Source organism: Salvelinus namaycush, chromosome 5 (assembly GCF_016432855.1).
Source record: "Salvelinus namaycush isolate Seneca chromosome 5, SaNama_1.0, whole genome shotgun sequence".
Taxonomy (NCBI): domain Eukaryota; kingdom Metazoa; phylum Chordata; class Actinopteri; order Salmoniformes; family Salmonidae; genus Salvelinus; species Salvelinus namaycush.
In genome coordinates this window covers 32,610,649-32,633,534 of record NC_052311.1, presented here as the reverse complement: position 1 = coordinate 32,633,534, position 22,886 = coordinate 32,610,649, and the positions used below count along the sequence as shown (strand labels likewise).

Genomic DNA, 22,886 nt, shown 5'->3' with positions numbered 1-22,886 from the left:
ACAGATTATTTCACTTATAATTCACTGTATCACAATTCCAGTGGGTCAGAAGTGTACATACACTAAGTTAACTGTGCCTTTAAACAGCTTGGAAAATTCCAGAAAATGTCATGGCTTTAGAAGCTTCTGATAAATGATGTCAATTATCCTGAGTCAATTGGAGGTGTACCTGTGGATGTATTTCAAGGCCTACCTTCAAACTCAGTGCCTCTTTGCTTGACATCATGGGAAAATCAAAAGAAATCAGCCAAGACCTAAAAAAATAATAATTGTAGACGTCCATAAGTCTGGTTCATCCTTGGGAGCAATTTCAAAACGCCTGAAGGTACCATGTTCACCTGTACAAACAATAGTACGCAAGTGTAAACACCATGGGACCACGCAGCAGTCATACCGCTCAGGAAGGAGACGCGTTCTGTCTCCTAGAGATGAACGTACTGTGGTGTGAAAAGTGCATACCAATCCCAGAACAACAGCAAAGGACCTTGTGAAGATTCTGGAGGAAATGGGTACAAAAGTATCTATATCCACAGTAAAATGAGTCCTACATCAACATAACCTGAAAGGCTGCTCAGCAAGGAAGAAGCCACTGATCTAAAACCACCATAAAAAAGCCAGACTATGGTTTGCAACTACACATTTTATATTTATAACATTTATAAAGATATTTATAAACTGCACATTTATAAAGATCGTACTTTTTGGAGAAATGTTCTCTGGTCTGATGAAACGGGGAGGCTTGCAAGCCGAAGAAAACCATCCCAACCATGAAGCACGGGGGTGGCAGCATCATGTTGTGGGGGTGCTTTGCTGCAGGAGGGACTGGTGCACTTCACAAAATAGATGGCATCATGAGGGAGGAAATTATGTGGATATATTGAAGCAACATCTCAAGACATCAGTCAGGAAGTTAAAGCTTGGTCGCAAATGGGTCTAACAAATGGACAATGACCCCAAGCATCTTTCCAAAGTTGTAGCAAAATGGCTTAAGAACAACAAAGTCAAGGTATTGGAGTGGCCATCACAAAGGCCAGACCTCAATCCTATAGAAAATGTGTGGGCAAAACTGAAAAAGCATGTGTGAGCGAGGAGGACTACAAACCTGATTCAGTTACAGCAGCTTTATCAGGAGGAATGGGCCAAAATTCACCCAACTTATTGTGGGAAGCTTGTGTAAGGCTACCCATAACGTTTGACCCAAGTAAAACAATTTAAATACAATGCTACCAAATAATAATTGAGTGTATGTAAACTTCTGACCCACTGGGAATGTGAGGAAAGAAATAAAAGCTGAAATATATAATACTCGCTATTATTCTGATATTTCACATTCTTAAAATAAAGTGGTGATCCTAACTGACCTAAGACAGGGAACTTTTACTAGGATTAAATGTCAGGAATTGTGAAAAACTGAGTTTAAAGGTATTTGGCTAAGGTGTATGTAAACTTCCGACTTCAACTGTAGGTAGGGGTAAAGTGACAATGCAAAAATAAACAGCGAGTAGCAGTAGTGTACAAAAAAAAGCTATTTGCTTAATTGTTCAGCAGTCTTATGGCTTGGGGGTAGAAGTTGTTAACCCTCTTAAGGATCCACCCTTTTCAATTTTCGCCTAAAATAACATATCCAAATCTAACTGCCAGTAGTTTAGGGATTGAAGCAAGGATATGCATATTCTTGATACCATTTGAAAGGAAACACTTTGAAGTTTGTTGAAATGTGAAATGAAGGTAGGAGAATATAACACCTTAGATCTGGTAAAAGAAAATACCATCTTTGAAATGCAAGAGAAAGGCCATAATGTATTATTCCAGCCCAGGTGCAATGTAGATTTTGGCCACTAGATGGCAGCAGTGTATGTGCAAAGTTTTAGACTGATCCAATGACCCATTGCATTTCTGTTCAAAATGTTGTATCAAGACTGCTCAAATGTACCTAATTGGTTTATTAATAACTTTAGGTTCATAACTGTGCACTCTCCTCAAACAATAGCATGGTATTCGTTCACTGTAATATAGCTACTGTAAATTGGACAGTGCAGTTAGATTAACAAGAATTTAAGCTTTCTGCCAACATCAGATATGTCTATGTCCTGGGAAATGTTGTTACTTACAACCTCATGCTAAGACGTGGCTCTCCGATACCGCTTTCCATGCGGTAGCAGAAAGAACAGTCTATGACTTGGGTGGCTGGAGTCTTTGACAATTTTTTGGGCCTTCCTTTATACTAGGCGGGGTCAGTGGTCCTGGATGACAGGAAGCTTGGCACCAGTGATGTACTGGGCCATACGCACTACCCTCTGTAGCGTCTTCCAGTCGGATGCCGAGCAGTTGCCATACCAGGCGGTGATACAACCGGTCAGGATGCTCTCGATGGTACAGCTGTGCCCTCTTCACGACTTATGTTGGTGTGTTTGGACCATGATAGTTTGCTGGTGATGTGGACACCAAGGAACTTGAAGCTCACGACCCCCGTCGATGTGAATGGGGGTATGTTCGGTCCTCCTTTTTCTGTAGTCCACGATCAGATCCTTTGTCTTGCTCATGTTGAGGGAGAGGTTGTTGTCCTGGCACCACACTGCCAGGTCTCTGACCTTCTCCTTGTAGGCTGTCTCGTCTCATCCTTGTCGGTGATCAGGCTTACCACCATTGTGTCGTCAGCAAAATTAATTATGGTGTTGGAGTCATGCTTGGCCACGCAGTAGTGGGTGAACAGGGAGTACAGGAGGGTATCAAGCACGCACCCCTGAGGGACCACAATATTGAGGATCAGCGTGGCGGATGTGTTGTTACCTACCCACACAACCTGGGAACGGCCCATCAGTAAGTCCAGGATCCAGTTGCAGAGGGAGGTGTTTAGTTCCAGGGTCCTTAGCTTAGTGATGAGCATGAACAGCATTCTCACATAGGTGTTCCTTTTGTCCAGGTGGGAAAGGGCAGTTTGGAGTGAAATTGAGATTGTGTCATCTGTGGATCTGTAGGGGCAGTATGCGAATTGGAGTGGGTCTAGGGTTTCCGGGATGATGGTGTTGATGTGAGCCATGACCAGCCTTTCAAAGCACTTCATGGGTACAGACGTGAATGCTACGGGGCGGTAGTCATTTAGGCAGATTACCTTGGCGTTCTTGGGCACAGGGACGATGGTGGTCTGCTTGAAAATATATTACATACTTGGTCAGGGAGATTGAAAATGTCAGTGAAGACACTTGCCAGTTGGTCCCACATGCTCTGGGTACCTGTCCTGGTAATCGGTCTGGCCCCGTGGCCTTGTGAATGTTGACCTGTTTAAAGATCTTACATCAGCTACGGAGGGTGTGGTCACAGTCGTCTGGAACAGCTGGGGTTCTCATGCACGCTTCAGTGTTGCTTGCCTCAAAGCGAGCATAAAAGTAATTTAGCCCATCTGGTAGGCTCGCGTCACTGGGAAGCTCACGCATGGCTTGATAAATATGTTGTATTCTAATAATATTTGGAGAGAGCAAATGACACAGTTCAAATCCCTTTGAACATTACAGTAGTACCACAACATAATCAACATGATAGTACCTCCTAGTGGTAATTGTATGTAATGAAACTTTGACAACGTTGGATTTGTTGCGCCTATGCACCGAGAGTGGGTCACTATCATCCCTGCATCACACAAGCAGATGGAGCTTCTGAATGCCAATTCGTAATTCCTTCACGACAACATCATTCAGTATGCCGACCGCCTCGCTGCCACTCTGCCCGACAAGCTGTCTCCTATTTTGTCAACTCAAGGTAAGACACCATGTCCTACAACCTATGACTTCCTCCTGAAGCACAGCCCCAATGACATCCGCGCAAGATATAAGAATAATGTAATATATATGTCTCCCAACAGTTCTGAGGCCAATGATATAGCACTACACTTGGCCCACCAGTACACCAAACATGAAGACATCATTGTGCTTGACCAGTAAGGTTTCTCACATCACACAAAAACTACTGTTCCGCTTCCTTTTCACATGCATGTCTCAGTAATTTTCTCTAAATATACTCCCCGCCCCCTCCATACTAGTGCATATAATTTTTTGCTGAGTTGTCACCCAGTGTTGGAGGCCAAAACTCTTGCCCAAGGGATACTCAACTAAAGTAGCAGAGTAGGTACTGCCTCTGAGCATACAATATTAGTGCACTATTATACTTTACCATTTTCTCATCGGTGAAGAAAAGGACAAGAGTCAAAACCTCATTTGAGTGAAGATTGAGAGGCCATTGTGATAGTAAAAGCAATTACTTTTATTGTTGGTATTTCTCTGATATGGGCCCTCTGCAGGGGGAGTGTTTGTGGCAGACGAGGTACAAACAGGTTTTGGGCGTGTGGGTAGCCATTTCTGGGTCTTCCAGCTGCAGGGTGATGATTTCAGGTGAGTGGTCAGACTGGTAATTTACTGCTACAAGGCCTTAGGAAGCAACAACTTTGCAAACATATCAGTGTGTCAGTGTTTGCTGCAGTCACAATTCAGTGGAGTTAACACTATTTGTATTTTGGTATAAATCTTTGCATTACTTTTAGAAGAGAACCCGTAAGCAGAAATATCCTTTGGTCTCGTCTCCCATTTCAGACTGAAAGAGTGCATCTGTGTCAGTACAGACGGCCCCTGGGAGAACATTGTCAAGTTTAAACCTCCCATGTGCTTCAATGGAGGACGCAGACTTGGTGGCAGACAGGATACACCACATCCTCACAGGTGACTGGAACACTTACCCTATAGCCCTGACTTATTACAATACATTTATTATACTTAAGGAGACAGAATACCCAGTCTCAACAAAACATTTAAACCCAAGTCGACTTAGCCTCCACAACTGCAGTGTTTGCAGAACTTAAAGTTCAGAGAGCTTACACCGACCTGATTCCTTATATCTGCCGACACAGAAGTGTTGGGGGACCATTTCTGAACCGGGCCAATGGCACTTACACAACAGTCTTGACGGATCCATACTACACACCACCTAAGCAGGTGTGTAGGGACCTGTTGACAATTCTACTTTTCCTTTTCAGACATGGAGCGCAGTCATCAAAAACTGGACAGTGGAGATTTCTAAGGTTTGTACAAACCTGTAGAAAGATTTAATTGCATCAGACAGTAAGAATTGGTCACAATCAGAAGGAGTCAGAGGTAGTGTTGTTGATAGTGTGATGTACTCCTCCAGGAGATTTCACTAACCGTTAAAAGTGCATTTCTCAGACATTGGATTTCATAGGGCAGAGCACCGGGTCCCGTATCTACAAATTATCTCAAAGTAGAAGTGCTTATCTTGGATCTGTCCATAGAAATGGTAGTTATGATCTAAAAAGGCAAAACTTATCCTATATCAGCATTCCTACTTTGAGGTTCTTTGTGGATATGGTCTCAGAACTTGGGTCTTTTGCTTTTCATACAAACTGCAGTCATCATGGTGGAAAATAAAAGGGAAGGAACGCAGACTTATTCAACACAGCCAATCTCAAGGATCCATACCACAATTAAGGATAAAAAGCCAAATTGTTAAGACATTAAGAATACACTACTAGATCTACCAACACAAGAATGTTTTTGAGACAGTTCATGAAGTGAAATTAGTGACTGCTTTTGATTCTGCATGAGGGATATAAGAGAAGCAGTGACATATGCAACAGAAAGGCAATACATTTCTACTATAAGACACTAAAGTCGTGAGCCTCACATTTATACTTCCCTGTGGAAATAGATACAATCACATAGCAACTACTGGATCAAGAAGTGGTCACAAAGGTCTACTGATACAGTAGGAAAGTGTATGTTAGGCTGCGTTTACACAGGCAGTTCAATTCTGATATTTTATTCCCCACATCAGATCAGCTCTGTGAAACAATCTGGGATTGGTCATTTGACCAATTAATTAGTGGGAAAAATAATCAGAATTGGGCTGCCTGTGTAAAGCCTACTTGATGTGAAATGGACACCGGCCCAGGCAGACTGATGAGGTCACTTCCAGCTGATCTTGATAACTGCAACATTGCATGGCAACAGTGACTTTGTACACATGACTGTATTGATGACAGACAATGTATGGGGGTGGGCGTGCACTTACCAGAGGACTAGTTATTACCTTGACTTATCCACCTATTAAAACATACCAAATACTGTAGTTCAATGTCAGATCCATAGTGGGGTAAGATCAGCTAGCTCGGAAAAGTAAATCGACGCGCAGGCTACGTAGCACAGCTTTCAACCCATTGACTGAGACAGTTATCCCTCTGCCAGCAAAGTATCTGCCACCGCATCCCAGAGAGGCATCCATCTGTACGGCACGATTTTAACCTTACCCAAGACAAGTAATCCTTTTAACAGTACAAAGCAGTTAACAGTAACCAAAACAGCATTAGGGGGAGGGTTTATAAATGATAACAAAAGGATCCACGTGTAATATAAACCAAAAGTTTATTTCTACCAATTTGCCCAAGACACTAGAGGAATGAGTTTCCAGAGAGAAAGGGAAGGCCCTCTACTTACATTTACAGGCTTGCGCTCAGTTGTACTGTATCGTATGTAACACTAGTAAAGCCACTTTTAAAATTACAGAGAAGATGGGGGGGGGGACCTCCTTAAAAGCCAAAAAACTAATGCTGGTTGTCCTCGTCTACTAGCCAAATGCAAGCATTCACTAAACAAGCTTACAATGAAACCTTTGATTAGTTTTTAAATCTCTTATTTCACCTCACCCCACATCTGAAGCCATGCAACTCGCGTCAAACACTTAGCACGGGAAAACGTTTTACTAATCCTAGAAATAACAAAAAAATGTAATTGTTTTATTTCAAAAGCTCCTGAAAGCTCTGCTCATGTTTGTTGGCAAATCCAGTAGACATGTAAAATACAACCACACAATACATTAGATTCAAAAAGGTACCAAAAAGTACAGTAAAAATAACACTTCCATCTCTGGAAATGTAAATGGACAAAACAATATAAAATAAAAAAAGAGGAAAAGTGATATTTGCTTCCCCAGTTCCTCACTTGATCTGTACATATGGAGCATGAGTCCAAATTTCTGCCAACTCCAAAGGAAAAGCCAAAGCCCATGTTCGCTGTGGCCGGACCATGGGTTTCTTTTTTCTTATTTACTTAAGACCTTAAGAGAGAAACATGGTGCTTACAGTTACTGAGCATAACCAAATGTCATTTAGTATTACACATGGACACCATGATGTTTATGAATGACTTAACAGTTGTATACTTCTATTAAAAATGAACACTCAGAGTGGGGAGAACGTCAAAGGGGACATGACACCTAGCTGCCATACCTAGCACCCCATCGGAAAGGCCCTAATGCTTATACTGGGTCAACCACCACCTCAACCCTTATTGATCAAGTAGTGTTTGTAGGGATGCATCTTAAAATGGTTGGCACATGGAATGAGTCCATTATTAATGAATTGCAGACCCTCCCCACCCACTTCCCCCCGTTAACAAACGTTTGAATGGGATCAGACTAGATGGGAGAAATTTTGGAATCAAAAGGCACAAATGGTTACAGCTAGATTGTCATATCACCATAGATGATGCAAAAATGCATACCTGCACTACATGTGATCAGTATGGCTTGTAGCTACTCTGGTGGCCTCCACGTCTTGGAGTTTTCCCATAGCCTGCATTGCCCTGGTCTGGAGGACAAGAAAGAAAGGGACTGAGTGTCTTCCGTACGACAAGGACCAACAAAGTTTCTCACATTTGCGTTTTTTGGGTGGTTATCGCTTACTGTAGTCGTAGCCACCCCCATAGCCATAGTATCCAGCGGAGTAGTCGTAGTTGCCGTAGCCTCCATATCCGCCGTAGCCTTGCTGTCCACCGTAGCCGTAGCCCTGGTTACCATAGCCCTGGTTCCAGTAGTTGTTGTATCCACCACCTTGGTTCCAATTCTGGCCCTGACCTGAGAAGATTAAGTTAGTGATTAGAAGCACATAGAGCAGAGTTATACAAGCAACTATTTTGATCTTGGGACTGGGGTGAGAGGAGCCTATTTTAGAACCCGTTTCGCCAGGTTAAATCCACACAAGGTGTTTGGTGTAGATACTCACCTCCACGGCCCCTGCCCCTTCCTCCTCCTCCTCCACCACCACCTCCACGGCCGCCATATTGCTGCTGCTGGTACACTTCTTTGGGCTGTGCTATTTTAATCTCACACTGGAACAGATCAGTAACATGAAGACTTAAGTTAGACATGGAAAAAACCTTTACCACACCCACTGCATGGATCTTCAATTGTGAGGGTTACATGTTACCCGAGGAAACCTCAGAATTTGTTCTATACAGAAATCTAAAGCTTAATTTGAAAGTAGGAGGAAATCACAAATCTGCAATCAAACGTACAAAAAGAGACACAACCCTGCAATGCATTGACTGCATTACAATTGTTACCTTGCTTCCACTGACGTTATGGAATTTCTTTTCTAGCACTTTTTTGACAGGAGTTTCATCCTTATACGTGATGAACACAAACCCCCTTCTCTTTTCCGTCTTTGGGTCCTGTGGAAGCTCAATTGTCTCGATCTGCAGGGCAAAGGAAAATAAAACAATTACTGTTACAACACCACCATACCACCAAGTCAGTGTTATCCCCAAAGATAGATGTTGATACTGTACCTCGCCAAAGGTTCCAAAGTACTCCTGGATAACTTCCTTGTCTGTGTCTGGGTTGAGGCCACCAACAAAGATTTTCTTTACGGGTTCCTTCTTCATAGCCATGGCCTTCTTGGGGTCGATCTGTCGTCCGTCAAGCCGGTGTTCCTTCTGTTCCAAAACCTAGACAAAAAGGAAAAATGGTCAGAGAATGAAGAATGGCAAATAGTTGTAGGACTGCAGGGATGTTGCCAAGTTGTAATATTCCACATGGGAACACTGACATTCAATATGCATTACAGTCCTTAGTTAAAAGTAACAAACCCCCAAAACATGTTGTTATCTTACCTTGTCTACACTGACTGCTTCTTTGAATAGAATAAAGCCAAAGCCTCTTGACCGGCCTGTCTGCTGGTCCATCTTTATGGTGCAGTCCGTCACTTCACCGAATTTAGAGAAATAATCTTTAAGATCTTTCTTACTTGTGTCCCAGCTAAGTCCTCCAACAAACATTTTCCTAGCAAAGAAAAAAGGATAACTGACTAAATATGATGGTTGGGTAACAACTGCTCTAAAAGGGTTCGGGAACATCTAGTACAGGGTTTCCCAACTGGCAGCCAGTGGGACGAATCTGGCCTGTGGTTGGTTTTATTTGTCCCCCCAAATTCGGAGAAAAAAAATTCATATTTTTTTTGTTGGGTGGGTGAATTTTCATTATTAGACAGAAGACTAAAAACACAAGGAAACCAGCTTCAAGTGATTGATTTAAGAAATCTGTTCCCAAATATCTCCAAACATAATCGTATACAAATATAAACATGGTTTGAAATTATGTTTTAGTCAACAACACACATATATTTATTTTGACCTTTTTGCAGTCCATAAATTATTTGTAATTACGTTCTGGCCCCCTGGCCAACCGCTCAACAAAAAAAAGATTGTCCCCGCGGCTGAATCTAGTACTCTACAAATCAGTAGCCATTGCTGTTGTAGATAGGCTGGGCCTACTACTGTATGTCCAAAACCACATCATTAACCCCAAATATCTGACCAGAAAGTCCGGTGTGTGCCCTAAACAGAATAAATAACCTAGCCCTGCAAAAATATACAAATGCCGGCGAGGGAGTGTTACATTTGATCGCTGCTGGAAGTGCCCCCCTCCCCCTGCTCCCCACATGGCGCCAACAAAGCCAGACCGAACAAAGGAGCGATGCAAACCATTAGCATTCTGCCGAGATCGAAAATATTTCTGTACTCACCCTGCATCCTCCTCGCCTTTGCTGGCGTTGATCTGCCCGCCTTCGCCTTCAGTGGCACCATTTTGCGAATCTTCTCCCTCTACTGCCGCCTCGTCTTCTATGCAGGCTTCGGTATCTTCCTCGCCTTTATTCAGGATTTCGGTCTCTTCCGTTCCATCGGCTGTCTTTGCGCCGTTAAAATCATCCTCGCCTTCGTGGCCGTTTTCTGATGTTTCCATAAACTGTTGCTCGGTGTCAGACATTTTGTAATAGTTAGGTTCCCCTTTCCTGCACAAAATGAAACATTGTTACAAAAGGACCTGTACAGTTATGTAACCCAGTCGCCGTACATGCTTCGCCATTTATGCTATGCCAGTGAATACACTCCCCCACCATTTTGGCTGGCAACATTGTTTTTTGTAAATGTATGGGAGACAATGTCCCCGGAATGCAAGCGATACATGGCAATCGACTCATCGAATGAGTGTGCAACAAAATATCAATTTTTGCACTGACTGAATGTAACAACCAAATATCGCCAATGTAACTGTATCGCGCAGATAAACCGTTAGCATGAACCATTACCACTCCGTTACGTAATGCGAAGGCCATGCGAGCTGTTTTGCTACTCAAATATTACAGCCACATTTATGCCTAACACCGAAATAACGAAAATAGTTATTCTTATGGTACTTACACAAATAAAAATAAGATGAATAGATGGAAAATAATCCACTAAAGCCTCTTAGTGATCACACAATCAAAAAATACTCTTCAAGATGGATTCTCCCATACAACGCCAACTCGTGGTTGGTTTTATAGTACCCGTTAAACAAAAAACGACCTTTCATTTAGGGGGCCTCTGATTTGATCCCCAAAGCTGCCTATCATGGCCATGGCCAATTATGTACCCCGATTCAGTGTACACACGCCCACTACACGTAAGAACTTGCAGTACCTTTTATTATTTTAGGTACATTCTTGAAGAAGCAAGCCTGCAAACTACAAAACAATATTATTTTGGCGGGGCGGCAGCTGCGGCCAAGAGACCAGAGGCGGCAGAACGGAGTGCTCGGGTTGGGGTGTAGGGTTTGAGCATAGCCTGAAAGTAGGGAGGGGCAGTTCCTCTTGCTGCTCCGTAGGCAAGTACCATGGTCTTGTCGTGGATGAAAGGTTGGACTGGAAGCCAGTGGAGTCAGGGCCAGAATAATGCAGGGGCTTACTGGGGCTGAAGCCCCTTGGCCCATGCCGTGGGGGGCCCAAGAGGCAGAAAAAAACAAATAAGTATATATACAGTATATCAAATTGTATTTGTCACATGTGCCGAATACAACAGGTCACCTTACAGTGAAATGCTTACTTACAAGCCCGTAACCAACAATGCAGCTAAGAAAAATAAGTTAAGTAAAAAATAATTAAAGAGCAGCTGTAAAATAACAGTAGTGAGGCTATATACTGTACAGAGGGTACCGGCAAAGAGTCAATGTGGGGGGGACGGCAATGCAAATAGTCTGGGTAGCCATTTGATTAGCTTTTCAGGAGTCTTATGGCTTGGGGGTAGAAGCTGTTAAGAAGCCTTTTGGACCTAGACTTGGAGCGCCGGTACCAGAGAGAACATTCTATGACTAGGGTGGCTGGAGTCTGACAATTTTTAGGGCCTTCTCAGGTGTCTGAAGTAAATCCTTTGTGTCCAACTCGTTAAAGAAAAAATCTTCATCCAGTACGCGGTGAGTAAGCTCTTTTCGGTTATAAGAGACGGTGGCAAAAACATTATGCACAAAATAAGTTACAAATAAAGCACAATTGGTTAGAAGACCATAAAACGGCAACCATCTCCCCCGGCGCCATTCTGAATATATTATACACTGTATATGTAGTATATATTTGATATTTTTTCACTGCAACTGCCAACCACAGGAAGACTCAGGAGCCCGCTCTCGATGAGTATAGACAGTCTGCTGCCGCTCTGCCAATCATCAGATGGGTAGGAGAACAGGTGGTAGGGGGACCACATGGTTAATTGGGGGGCCCTGCCTTGATTTGGTAACTGATTAATAAAAACAAAAACTGCATAATAAATAAATGTGACTGGTTAATTGTGTGAGTCAGGGGCTGGGCCCACACCTGTAGGGTGCCCAAGAGGCAAAAAATACGAAATTACTTTTTATCCAACCACAGGAGCCCACCCTCAATGTTCAAAATACACCAGATAGCATAATTTTGCCATAGAGGATCAATAGTTCATCAAAAATAACTGTGGATTAAGTTTTATCACAAGCACATACAGGCATCTGCCAAAATTAAGGAAACACCAACATAAAGTGACTTTAAAAGGGTGTTGTGCCACCACGAGCTGCCAGAACAGCTTCAATGCAATTTGGCATATATTCACCAAACCATGCCAAGAAAATACACCCCACATCATAACATATACATTGTATCCCTTGTGGCAATTACCGGTATGCCTACAGGGAAGGCTGCAGTTTGGGCAAGCGTGACAAATATAGGCTACAGCTTGTTGCATTGTGGCTATAGACATATAATCCATAGAAGGGATTTGTAACCTCTTACCCTGGAAATTTGACTGTTAAACTCATGGGTACATTAGCAATGGATGCCTGACTTGAATGGGAACTGCCATCTATGGATTATATTTCTATGGTTGTTTGTGGCTGTAGGTTTGCGTTTTGCAGATTTCAAAATACAATTGGGGGAAAAACTTACAGTTTGGAAAGTCAATGCCTACTGCTGAAAAGAGAAAGAGTAATCCGTCTGTAGAACCATTACAAACACTTTTTCAACAACTCCCACTGTTTTTCAAAGTACCTCATCTTGAGATAGGCTCACGACAAGCTCATCGACCATCACCGTGAGTAGCCTATGGCTTCATCATTAGGTGAGTCAGTTGGCACTGGAAATTTTACTTAATCGCCTACGATATATATGCATTTATAAACTGGGTGTGTCAAGCCCTGAATGCTGATTGGCTGACAGCTGTGGTATATCAGACCGTATACCACAGGTATGACCAAAATGTATTTTTATTGCTCTAATTACGTTGGTAACCAGTTTATAATAGCAATAAGGTTTGTGGTATATGGCCAATATAGCACAGCTAAGGGCTGTATCCAGGCACTCCGCGTTTGATCGTGCTTAAGAACAGCCCTTAGCCGTGGTATTTTGGTCATATACCACACCACCCTGTGCCTTATTGCTTAAATATTGCCTCCTAATATAGTACAATCTGTGTGTCATTTCATTGGCCTGGGCTATTGTTTGTTTGAATTCAAGACCAGATTGATCTCCGTTTGTCAGAGTAGCCACCCATTTTATTAATTTGTGTGTTATTAAAAAATATTTAGCTAATGTCTTCTATCATGTAAATGACGTAGAATTGCATGCGTTTTTAAAAAGGCCGTTTTTTTCGGACCGTGGAAGAAGAAGAAAAATCCCATGTGTGGAACCACAAAAAATGCCTCTACTTAACTGTAGCCTATGCCACATGGCAAACGTTATTGCTTTATTAGAAATTGACTTTTTCTTAGACATTAAATTTACCATGCCTCAAATTGCATCTTGGTGCATGGATTTGATGGTGTGACGGGAAGTGGGGAATAGCCTCAGGGCCTTTGATTTCTTAATCCATCCCTGAGTGGAGTGTGCAGAGGAGCTGGATGACATGGGAGAACTTGGGGAAAGTTGAACACCATGCGGGCTGCAGCATTCTGGAGTTGCAAGGGTTTGATGGCACAAGCCGGGAGCCCAGCCAAAAGCGAGTTGCAGTAGTCCAAACGGGAGATGACAAGTGCATGGATTGGGACCTGCACTGCTTCCTGTGTGAGGTAGGGTCGTACACTACAGATGTTGAGCATGAACCTGCAGGTGCGAGTCACTGCTTTAATATTTTCAGAAGAGGACAGGGTGTTGTCCAGGGTCATGCCAAGGTTCTTTACTGTGGGAGGGGAACAACTTGCAGTTGTCAACCGTGATGGAGAGGTCTTGTAACGGGCAGTAGGGCTGGGCGATATGGCCTAAAAACCATATCTCCATTTTTTTTTCATTTATGGGCGATTCATGATATATATCAACAAAACATTGTTGCACAATTAGGTCAATACACTGCATTTCAAACAGTTATGAATAATATAATGAATTCAGGGTGTGTAAAATTATACCTAGGCTAAATATAAGCCTTCCACAACCATAACATGCTGACCACACCGCTCGTGTTGCGTGCACGAGCATTGCAAAATAAATTTACACATACATGTTATCCAATCATTGCACTCACACTGCCTGCGCACATCTGCGTAGCCAGGTGCTAAAATAGAACTTGGTTCTATTTGTGACACTTGACACGCTGCAAGTCCTGCCTCTCCCATCTCCTCATTGGTTTTTAGGAGCATAAACCCATGTGGGTGATTGAAAGATGAACTGAGGTCTCTAGTCCAGTTGGTGGTGGTAATGCACCTTCAAGTTGGTTGCCAACCGCCATATAAAGTCCAAAGAAGAAGCCCGAAGGGGAGATTAATAGAAACCAACTCGGTTTACCCTTTTATCTGTGGATTAATTGTCGGAGTAGAGGACCTTGTGCATTTCAGGTCAAATAACAACCCGATGATTATATCCCAGGACAAATTAGCTAGCAACAGCAAGCTAGCTAGCTAAATTGTCATAAATGTTTAATGCTTTTCAGCCTGTCCCCAAATTAATATAGTTTGTTCAGAGTTCGTTTGATATTTCAACCTGCGTGTCCTGATCTCGTCTGGTGTGGGTGGACAAAATCAACATGCGCCCTATGGCGCACGCTCGCGAGTGGTCTGATCAGCATGTAAGACCCACTAATCATTTAATTATTTTTATCAAAATAGTTTAACCTTTTTTTGCACTATCATTGATCTGACTTTCAAGTGTCTGAAGAAGCCATTTTTGTTACAAATTTAACCAGAACATCCACTAATAATGACCAACTTCTTGTAGCAGGCACCATAGAAAATGAACACAGGTCTCAAACAATCTCTCAAGCACAAGCCCACGTGCTAGTGAGTAGCCAGCTGATCTTTACATTTAAAGTCTAGCCAACTTGGATCTATTTCCTTGCTAACAAGGTAGAACAGTTATGAATAGACCCTCGTGTCCCGTCTCCAACTGTTTAAAAATCACATTTTATTGCTAACATACACATAGCAGATGTTAATGTGAGTGTAGCGAAATGCTTGTGCTTCTAGTTCCGACAGTGCACTAATATCTAACAAGTAATCTAACAATTCCACAACTACCTAATACACACAAATCTAAAGGGATGGAATAAGAATATGTACATATAAATATATGGATGACCGAGCGGCATAGGCAAGATGCAAGATGGTATAAAATACAGTATATACATATGAGATGAGAAATGCAAGATGTGTAAACATGATTAAAGTGACTAGTGATCCATTTATTAAAGTGGCCAATGATTTGATTTTTCTGTATGTAGGCAGCTGCCTCTGTCAGTGATGGCTGTTTAACAGTGTTTGAATAACAGCCTGTTCAATTTGTCTAGATATTGAAACCAACTGGCCTACCTGGACAAGAAAATTATTATTTCTCAGTATGAGAATGAGTTGCCATTTCCTTATATAAATATATTTTTTTTTACTCACTGCACATTTATAACACAGACTAGACAACTAGCACATACTGTAAGTCTGTGGCTAAAATGCTGCTAGCCGTTCGGGTTACCACAATGCCGCGCCTGAGCATTAATTTTAAACATGTTCATTGATACTCTCGCTTTAGTAGGGTCTGCGCTGTTCTACTTTTTGGGAGTTGAGACATAAGGGTAGCGTTAGAAAGGTTAAGTTCTATTACAGTAAAATAAAGTCTCTAAGCGTTTTGGTGTGCAAATGACCGATTTTGTTGGACCAAACCTCAAATAGCGAGTTTATGTCAGAGAAGATTGAAGTTCTCTTTTGTCATTGTTGTGAGTGGCAGGGGGAGGTGCTTGGTTTCTGTGTGCAAGTGGGAAGGTGCACAGTGGCGCACAGAAGGAGCGAAGAAGACGAGACCAAAATGCGCTAAAACATAAATTCAAATTATTTTGATACATCACCCAACCCTAGCGGGCAGGCCTTGCCGGAAGTAAAAGCAGCTCCCTCTTGTCGAGGTTGAGCTTGAGATGTGTGTTGCCACCTGGGTGTCAGAAGGGGGTAAGGAGAAAAGTAGTTATGTCATCTTCATAGCAATGATAGGAGAGACCATGTGAGGATATGATGGCGCCGAGTGACTTGGTATATAGAGAGAAGAGGAGAGGGCTAGAGACGCCCAGCTCTCAGAGGGTGGAGAGGAGGATCTGATGGTTCATGGTGTCAAAGGCAGCGGATAGATCAAGGAGTATGAGAACATGAGTCAGCTTTGGAAGTGCAGAGAGCCTCTGTGACAGATAACAGCAGTCTCGGTTGAATGATCCATCTCGAAGCCTGACAGGTTAGTGTCAAGATCGTTCTGTGAGAGATAGCGAGAAAATTGGTCAGACAGCACACTCAAGTGTTTTGGAAAGAAAATAAAGGGACAGTGGTTTGTAGTTTTTGGCATCAGAGGAGTTGAGGGTTGGTTTCCTGGAGGGGAGCAACTCGGGCCATTTTGAAGTCAGAGGGGACGCAGCCAGTGGTTAGGGATGAGTTGATGAGGGAAGTAAGGAATGGGAGAAGGTCTCCAGAGATGGTTTGGAGAAGGGGATGGGTTTGAGCGGGCAGGTTGTCAGGCGGCCGGACCTCTCTAGTCACATGATTTCATCTGGAGAGAGAGGTCAAGGCGTAGGGTAGTTCTGTGTGAGTGGGACCAGTGGACTCAATAGGCTGAGTGAATGAGGACCAGATGTCGTCAACCTTTTCAAAGTGGTTGACAAAGTCCTCCGCAGATGGAGGATTAAGGAGCAAGGAGAAGGTGGGAAATAGTTTCCTAGGGTTAGAGCTTGAAATTTAGAATGATAGAAAGTGGCTTTAGCAGCAGATAGAGGAAAATAAGGTGGCGAGCAGGAAGTGAAAGGATGATCGGTCCTCTGGAAGTTTAGTTTTCTTCCTTTTTCGCTGAGCTGTCCGCAGCCCTGTTCTGTAAGCAGTAATGAGTCACTCAGCCACGGAGCATGAGGGGAGGGCCGAGCTGGCCCGGGAGGAAAGGAGACAGTGCAAGTCACAGGATGTGGAAAGGGAGGAGAGTAGGGTCGAAGAGGCAGAATCAGGAGGAAGAATTATTTAGCAGAAGGGAGAAATATGATACAAAAGTAGAGTAGTGGGGGAGATTGAGAGAGCGAAGACTGCAACGCCGCATGATCATCTGGGTAGGGGCTGAGAGACTAGGGTTCGAGGAGAGGGAGACAGAAAAGGAAACAAAGTAGTGATCAGAGACCTGGAGTGGGGTTGCAGTGAGATTAGTAGGCAAACAGCCTCTAGTAAAGATGAAGTCAAGCATATTGCCTGCCTTGTGTGTGTGTGGGTTGCATGTTGTTTATCAGCAGTCAAAGAAATGAACCCCATAAGTGGTCAGCTACACACGTCTTTATGTGCAATTCTTATTTCGTATACCATCATACTGTAGGCAATCATCCCCTCCCCCCCTAAATTAAGAGGGAAAAAACTGGTTCCTGGTGTCTAAATATCATTTTTTATTTCATCACAGGATTTTATGTTACAGTTTCCTGATAATACTTTGGTATTACAATTAAATTCATTTGAATCCCACTTTAACAAAATGTGGAAAAAGTCGAGGGTTGTGAATAGTTTCTGAAGACACTAAATATTTAATGTGTGTGTTTAACTTACATTTGGGGAACATGAGCTTGATCTCTCGCTCGGCTGAGAACGAGACACTGCCATGCATTGCATTCCTTAGGTCAGAGGTGCCATACTTGGCTCGCAGGCTGGGGAAGAGACGACATGCACATGTAGCCTACAGTAAGTGCTGTCATACAGTATTGATCGATCATTTGCGCAATAACTCATATGCAGTAGGTATGCGGAGGTAATAGAATACCTAGGCCTACCGGTATTTGAACTGGATGGACAACGTTTTGTTGCATATGGATAAATATTTGCTCTAATAGGTGGACTTCCATTGGGTGAAATCAGTAAAAATTCAGATAGCTGTCAAGGTCTCTAAAGACAAATCCCAAACCACACTTAGAGAACCGCAAGTAAAAACAGCCAGTGAATATCTTCCATTTGGGGTGAGAAGAGGTTAGAAGACAGCTGGAAACCCAATCCTCTACCTTCTGACTGACCATTCTGGGTGTCTCCCTGGCCTTGGTGCAGTTGGACAGGTCTTCCAGTGGGCGATAAATCCAGAGCTCATGAAGGCCGTTAGGCTTGGGAAGAACAGCTGTCCATACTGCTCAACATAGTCACTGCACTGCTCCGGACTCTTGTCAAAGAGCAATTGCACAGAGAGACACGATCACATAGTGATTCATGTTAAGTGTACATGGCAGATGTCGAGTTTGCCTGATCATGTATGTGGATCAAACCAAAGCACCGCACACAATCAAATTTGCCAATGTCCATCAATTCCTTTTGGTTCATTACTCTGGTATTGTTCGGTTTTATTGCCTAGAGACGACATTCATAAATTTTCAGCAGTAGCCTCTACTTTGGCAACACCCCCTTTGTATTTACACATTGACCGCCACTGATGTCACAAACTGGCTAGTGGCGATGCTATGGGCAGCATGAATGTTTGTTGTTCAACGGCTGTGCTGCGTGTCTAAATAAACTTTGAACACCAACCTGTAACAGTGAACCCAGAGCTGAGAATGATATATTCTCAGTGTGGTGTATAGCGTCAGGTTTGTGCAATCCAAGAGTTCTCTCCACGTAAATCCGAGGAGCGGGCGTCTGATTCTTACGCGTTTGCCATAACGTTCGCTCTTGTAGTGTAAACTCCCCCTCAATCTCGCCTGGTTCAGATTAATACTGGCGCCAGCGCAAAATCTGGCAATCTGATGACGCGAATATGACGTAAGTTTGCAACATGTTCAAATTGGTAATGGGATAACGTTTACCGTATTACAGGCTGACCCATAGTAAAGCTGCCCAAGTTTAATAAAGTGTCAGCTTCCTAGTTTACAAACCTTTTCGAAGAGGTTTGCTCAGTCCCATCGATGTTCGCATTGTTGCTAGGATACCGACAACGGCAAGAGATTTAGACCTCTTGGCGGCAAGTGGCGAAACGCAGAAGCTCAGTAACACGTTGACTGTGACAATTACAAATCTTCTCAAATGTGAAAATATGTTGCACCCATTAATCATATAACAAAAGGTCAACAAAATATGTCTGCATTAAAATTGCGCCACACATCGTGCAAACATATTCAAAGTCACTCAAACTAAGTTCATTTAAAACTGTCTTTTATTCATCATCAAATGTGAAAAGGTCCTTATCGGGTTCCGATGGTAACCTGCCACACTCTGATCAGGTTATCCGTGTAGCCAGCAAACAGGGTCTGTTGAAAGAGAAGGAAAGAATAAGAAAATGACCAGAAGTTCCAAAAAAGAAGCCATTGACAATATATTAAAGTATAATGCTCCCACTAGGGTTGACTCCAAGTGCTAGACATTTCATGAATATGTACTACTCTTGTTCCTATACCCATCATCATTGCAGGACTTGTCATCAGAGCCAAAGCTCAGGCAATAAATGTCACTTTGTAATCACAGGGCAAGGCAACAAACAACCCAGCAGAGACACTACTTTCTGAGAGCAGACTAAAATAACACGACCGTGTTCTAGAAGTAAACCCAGGGTTCTAGCGTAGCTCTGTGGGACGTACCTGTCCATCAGCAGACCAGGCCAGAGAGGTGCACTGTGGGGGCTCGGCCTTACTGTTGGTGCTGATAACCTCCTGTCTCAGCTCATCCACAATGATCTTACCCTCCAGATCCTGAAGGGAGGAGAAGGGGACTTATGAGCATAGCTTTGATGTGGACATGGCAATCACATTCTCAGGTCCAACAGATGGCTTCAGAAAAGGACGCAGTTAGCAGAGCTCAGAAACAGCCTCTTTATCATCATAGAAATAAGATGGCATTGGAATTTTCCATCATTGCTCCTTGACTAATGTAGATTACAGACTATAACACCAAACTGTCTTTCCAGCCAACTGCAGTCAGTGCTGATGTATTCTGAGAGTAGGAGTCTTACCCAGATCTTGATGCTGGGGCCGGTGGCAGCACAGAGCCAGTAGCGGTTGGGGCTGAAGCAGAGGGCGTTTATGTTGTCACCACTGTCTAGGGTGTACAGGTGCTTGCCCTCGTTCAGGTCCCACAGCATGGCCTGACCGTCCTATGGGAGGAGAGAATGGGATTCGGGGTCAAATGTCAGCCAATGGACAATGCAAATGCACATTCTTGCTTTGCAGGGCAACTTGGGCATGCAATTAAGTGTAGTCCATGGCCATTCACTGGGGATACGAACCATCAACAACCCTAAATGGCAAATCTCAGTAGGCAGGTTTGAGTACACTAAATTACTTTTCAAAAGTGCCGGTTGCGTTCAGAAACAGCCTCTTTATCATCATAGTGAAACAGACGGCATTAGAATTTCCATCATAACTTTGCAACACCATATTTAACGCCAAGAACTATCACCAAGTTACTACATCAACCACAGACCTATCCAGTGACCTTTATTGAATTTGACCAGATCAGATTAAGGCAGAAACTGCAGGTGAACAGTGACAACCTTACATCTATAATGTAATAGCAAATATTAGCAGGGTGCTTTCATCATACCTTTCCACCAGAAGCGCAGAGAGAGCCATCAGGAGAGACGGTCACTGTATTCAGGTAGCCAGTGTGGCCAATGTGGTTAGTCTTCAGCTTGCAGTTGGCCAGGTTCCACACCTAGAAACAGAACAGTGGGGAAGGCCATGTGTCAGGGTACACTGATAAGAAAAATACCCGCTGGAGGTGAACCATTTCAAGCGTGCAATGTCGAACACATTTGCAGCCTGGTTCCTGTGCCCATCATCATTGCAGGACTTGTCGTCAGAGCCGAGGCTCAGGGTGATTATGTCACATTGTAATCACAGGGCAAAGCAGTAAAACACTTAAACAGAGAGCTTGATTTATTACATCTACAGTAACCAAACCCTTTAAAAAGTATCAAGACTTCTGCTTCGTTTAATAATCTACGCAGCCAACTGTCCTAGTGAGTCACTTGTGCTGTATGCAGCGTTGTCCGTACCTTGACCATCTTGTCCCAACCACAGGAGACAATGATGGGGTTGCTGCTGTTGGGGGAAAAGCGCACGCAGGACACCCACTCAGAGTGGCTCTCATCCTGGATGGTGTACTTGCAGACTCCCAGGGTGTTCCACAGCTTGATGGTCTTGTCCCGAGAGCCAGACACGATCTGCCGGTTGTCGGCAGAGAAAGCCACACTCAGGACGTCCTTGGTGTGGCCCACAAAGCGACGGGTGGTGGTGCCACTGGAGAGGAAGAGAACCGTTGAGTCCATGTGTAAATCTTCATACTACAGTTGACTAATAACCGTTGTAATTGCCGTGTTCAAGTCAACATTGAAACCAAGGCAGCACAAGATTCTGATATCCACCTCTCATCTTTCACAGGTAAGCGCAGGTTGCAATCAGAAACAGCCTCTTTATCATCACAAGGATACAGACGGCATTGGAAGTTTCATCACTTTAGAACCAGCATTTTGACTGCATCTCATGTCTGCAGCATGATATGAAACTACCAACATTTCCTTCCTGGGCTTATGCACCAGGGGTGAACCCCCTTTACCCAAATGGTTGGATTGATAACCTCATCCTCACTGACCTGATATGACTGGAGGGGTGTAAACAGGTTGGCAGAGGCAGATAACTCTCGTCCTAGAATGTCTGTAGGCTTTTGTTCCAGCTCAGCAATGAACCACCCAGGACAAAATGAGCCAACTAATCCTAGTCTTCAGTTCAGACCAGAATTAGATGTACAGATGTCTGCACATAATTTAGACCTCTGTATGGTACTAAACCATCACCCCACGACCCTAGACTTACGTGGTGAGATCCCAAAGGCGGAGCGTCCCATCCCAGGACCCGGACAGGGCAAACTGTCCATCTGAGGAGATGACCACATCACTCACAAAGTGAGAGTGTCCCTTCAGGGCACGCTGGGGGATGCCATAGTTGGTCTCGTCACGAGTCAGCTTCCACATAATGATAGACTTATCTGAAAGAGAAATGGTGATTATACACTTAAATAAAAATAAAAAAAGAATTATGGAATGGTAGAGATTGCAGTTGAACAACCATAGGTAGGCCTAGCTAACTAATGTAACACGGTCGGTTGACAGAAGAAAAAAATGCATTGCCATGCAAGCTGTCCAACTATCGACGCGTTAAGTATGGGAAGCTAGCTAGCCAGCCAACTACCGGTATGTTGCCGTCAACAATTACCGACAGACAAGTAAAATCATACCTTCCTCGAAACAAACTTATAATAGACTGCTATGGTAGTTACAATTCAATTGTCAGGTCTAGAAATGCATTTTTCATTGCTACCCTACTGAACATTTTGTCCACTTGGCGGTGCACGTGGATGTGGTGTCGGCACAGCAGGCGACGTTTGATCTCAAGGGCTAGCAATCAGACATAACTTACTTGTAGAGTAGTTTGTCCACTAGACATTGCGTTTGACGCAAGACTCTCCCCCTACATTGATTGAGCTCACTTTCATGATTTACATTGTTTAAGCAGTCGCGGCTACACATCAATTTAGCAAGGTAACATGCTTGGGGTTAGCCATATCGCCGACCATCGTAGCGGGCTGAGAAGCGCTTACCTCGGGATGCAGACAGAATCATATCGGGAAACTGAGGGGTAGTCGCGATCTGGGTGACCCAACCATTGTGCCCCTTCAGGGTGCCCCTTACTGTCATCTGCTCAGTCATTTCGGCGAAGTTTTAGTGTGCCTTTTTCAAGGATGGATATAGATTAGTTTGAGGGCTAGGTTTCCCTAGGTCCTCTCACATTTAGGCACAGAGAAAAAGGAAGTTCAGACCC

General features: G+C 43.5%; 2 protein-coding genes across 3 annotated transcripts; both read right to left on the bottom strand.

The window, feature by feature from the left end:
* Window positions 1–6,403: 6,403 nt before the first annotated feature.
* On the bottom strand, window positions 6,404–10,655 carry LOC120048207 (heterogeneous nuclear ribonucleoprotein A/B-like). Of its 2 annotated transcripts, none has more exons than XM_038993987.1 (9): window positions 10,539–10,655; window positions 9,863–10,129; window positions 8,952–9,120; window positions 8,628–8,786; window positions 8,403–8,534; window positions 8,063–8,168; window positions 7,744–7,914; window positions 7,563–7,648; window positions 6,404–7,116 (listed from the first exon to the last, which is right to left on the bottom strand). In XM_038993987.1, the coding sequence occupies exons 2-8, from the start codon at window positions 10,102–10,104 to the stop codon at window positions 7,578–7,580; spliced, it is 1,050 nt and encodes a 349-aa protein (XP_038849915.1). In that variant the 5' UTR covers window positions 10,105–10,129; window positions 10,539–10,655; the 3' UTR covers window positions 6,404–7,116; window positions 7,563–7,577. The 2 variants fall into 2 exon arrangements, with proteins under 2 accessions (XP_038849915.1, XP_038849916.1); XM_038993988.1 differs by having other exon boundaries at window positions 8,105–8,168.
* Window positions 10,656–19,210: 8,555 nt separating this feature from the next.
* LOC120048205 (guanine nucleotide-binding protein subunit beta-2-like 1) lies at window positions 19,211–22,886 on the bottom strand. The gene is made up of 7 exons (XM_038993984.1): window positions 22,666–22,886; window positions 21,882–22,053; window positions 21,065–21,308; window positions 20,611–20,721; window positions 20,021–20,161; window positions 19,650–19,760; window positions 19,211–19,322 (listed from the first exon to the last, which is right to left on the bottom strand). The coding sequence occupies exons 1-7, from the start codon at window positions 22,772–22,774 to the stop codon at window positions 19,257–19,259; spliced, it is 954 nt and encodes a 317-aa protein (XP_038849912.1). The 5' UTR covers window positions 22,775–22,886; the 3' UTR covers window positions 19,211–19,256.

Bases quoted from the DNA above. Each gene is read 5' to 3' on its own strand.
- LOC120048207 (XM_038993987.1), bottom strand. From the start codon at position 10,104: ATGTCTGACACCGAGCAACAGTTTATGGAAACATCAGAAAACGGCCAC. The intron at 8,535-8,627 runs GTACAGTATCAA...TTTGCCCTGCAG, and splicing joins ACTTTGGAACCTTTGGCGAG to ATCGAGACAATTGAGCTTCC. The intron at 7,915-8,062 runs GTGAGTATCTAC...TAATCTTCTCAG, and splicing joins AAGGGGCAGGGGCCGTGGAG to GTCAGGGCCAGAATTGGAAC.
- LOC120048205 (XM_038993984.1), bottom strand. From the start codon at position 22,774: ATGACTGAGCAGATGACAGTAAGGGGCACCCTGAAGGGGCACAATGGT. The intron at 22,054-22,665 runs GTAAGCGCTTCT...TTTCTCTTTCAG, and splicing joins GATTCTGTCTGCATCCCGAG to ATAAGTCTATCATTATGTGG. The intron at 19,761-20,020 runs GTAAGACTCCTA...TCCTCCCTTCAG, and splicing joins GCCCCAGCATCAAGATCTGG to GATCTGGAGGGTAAGATCAT.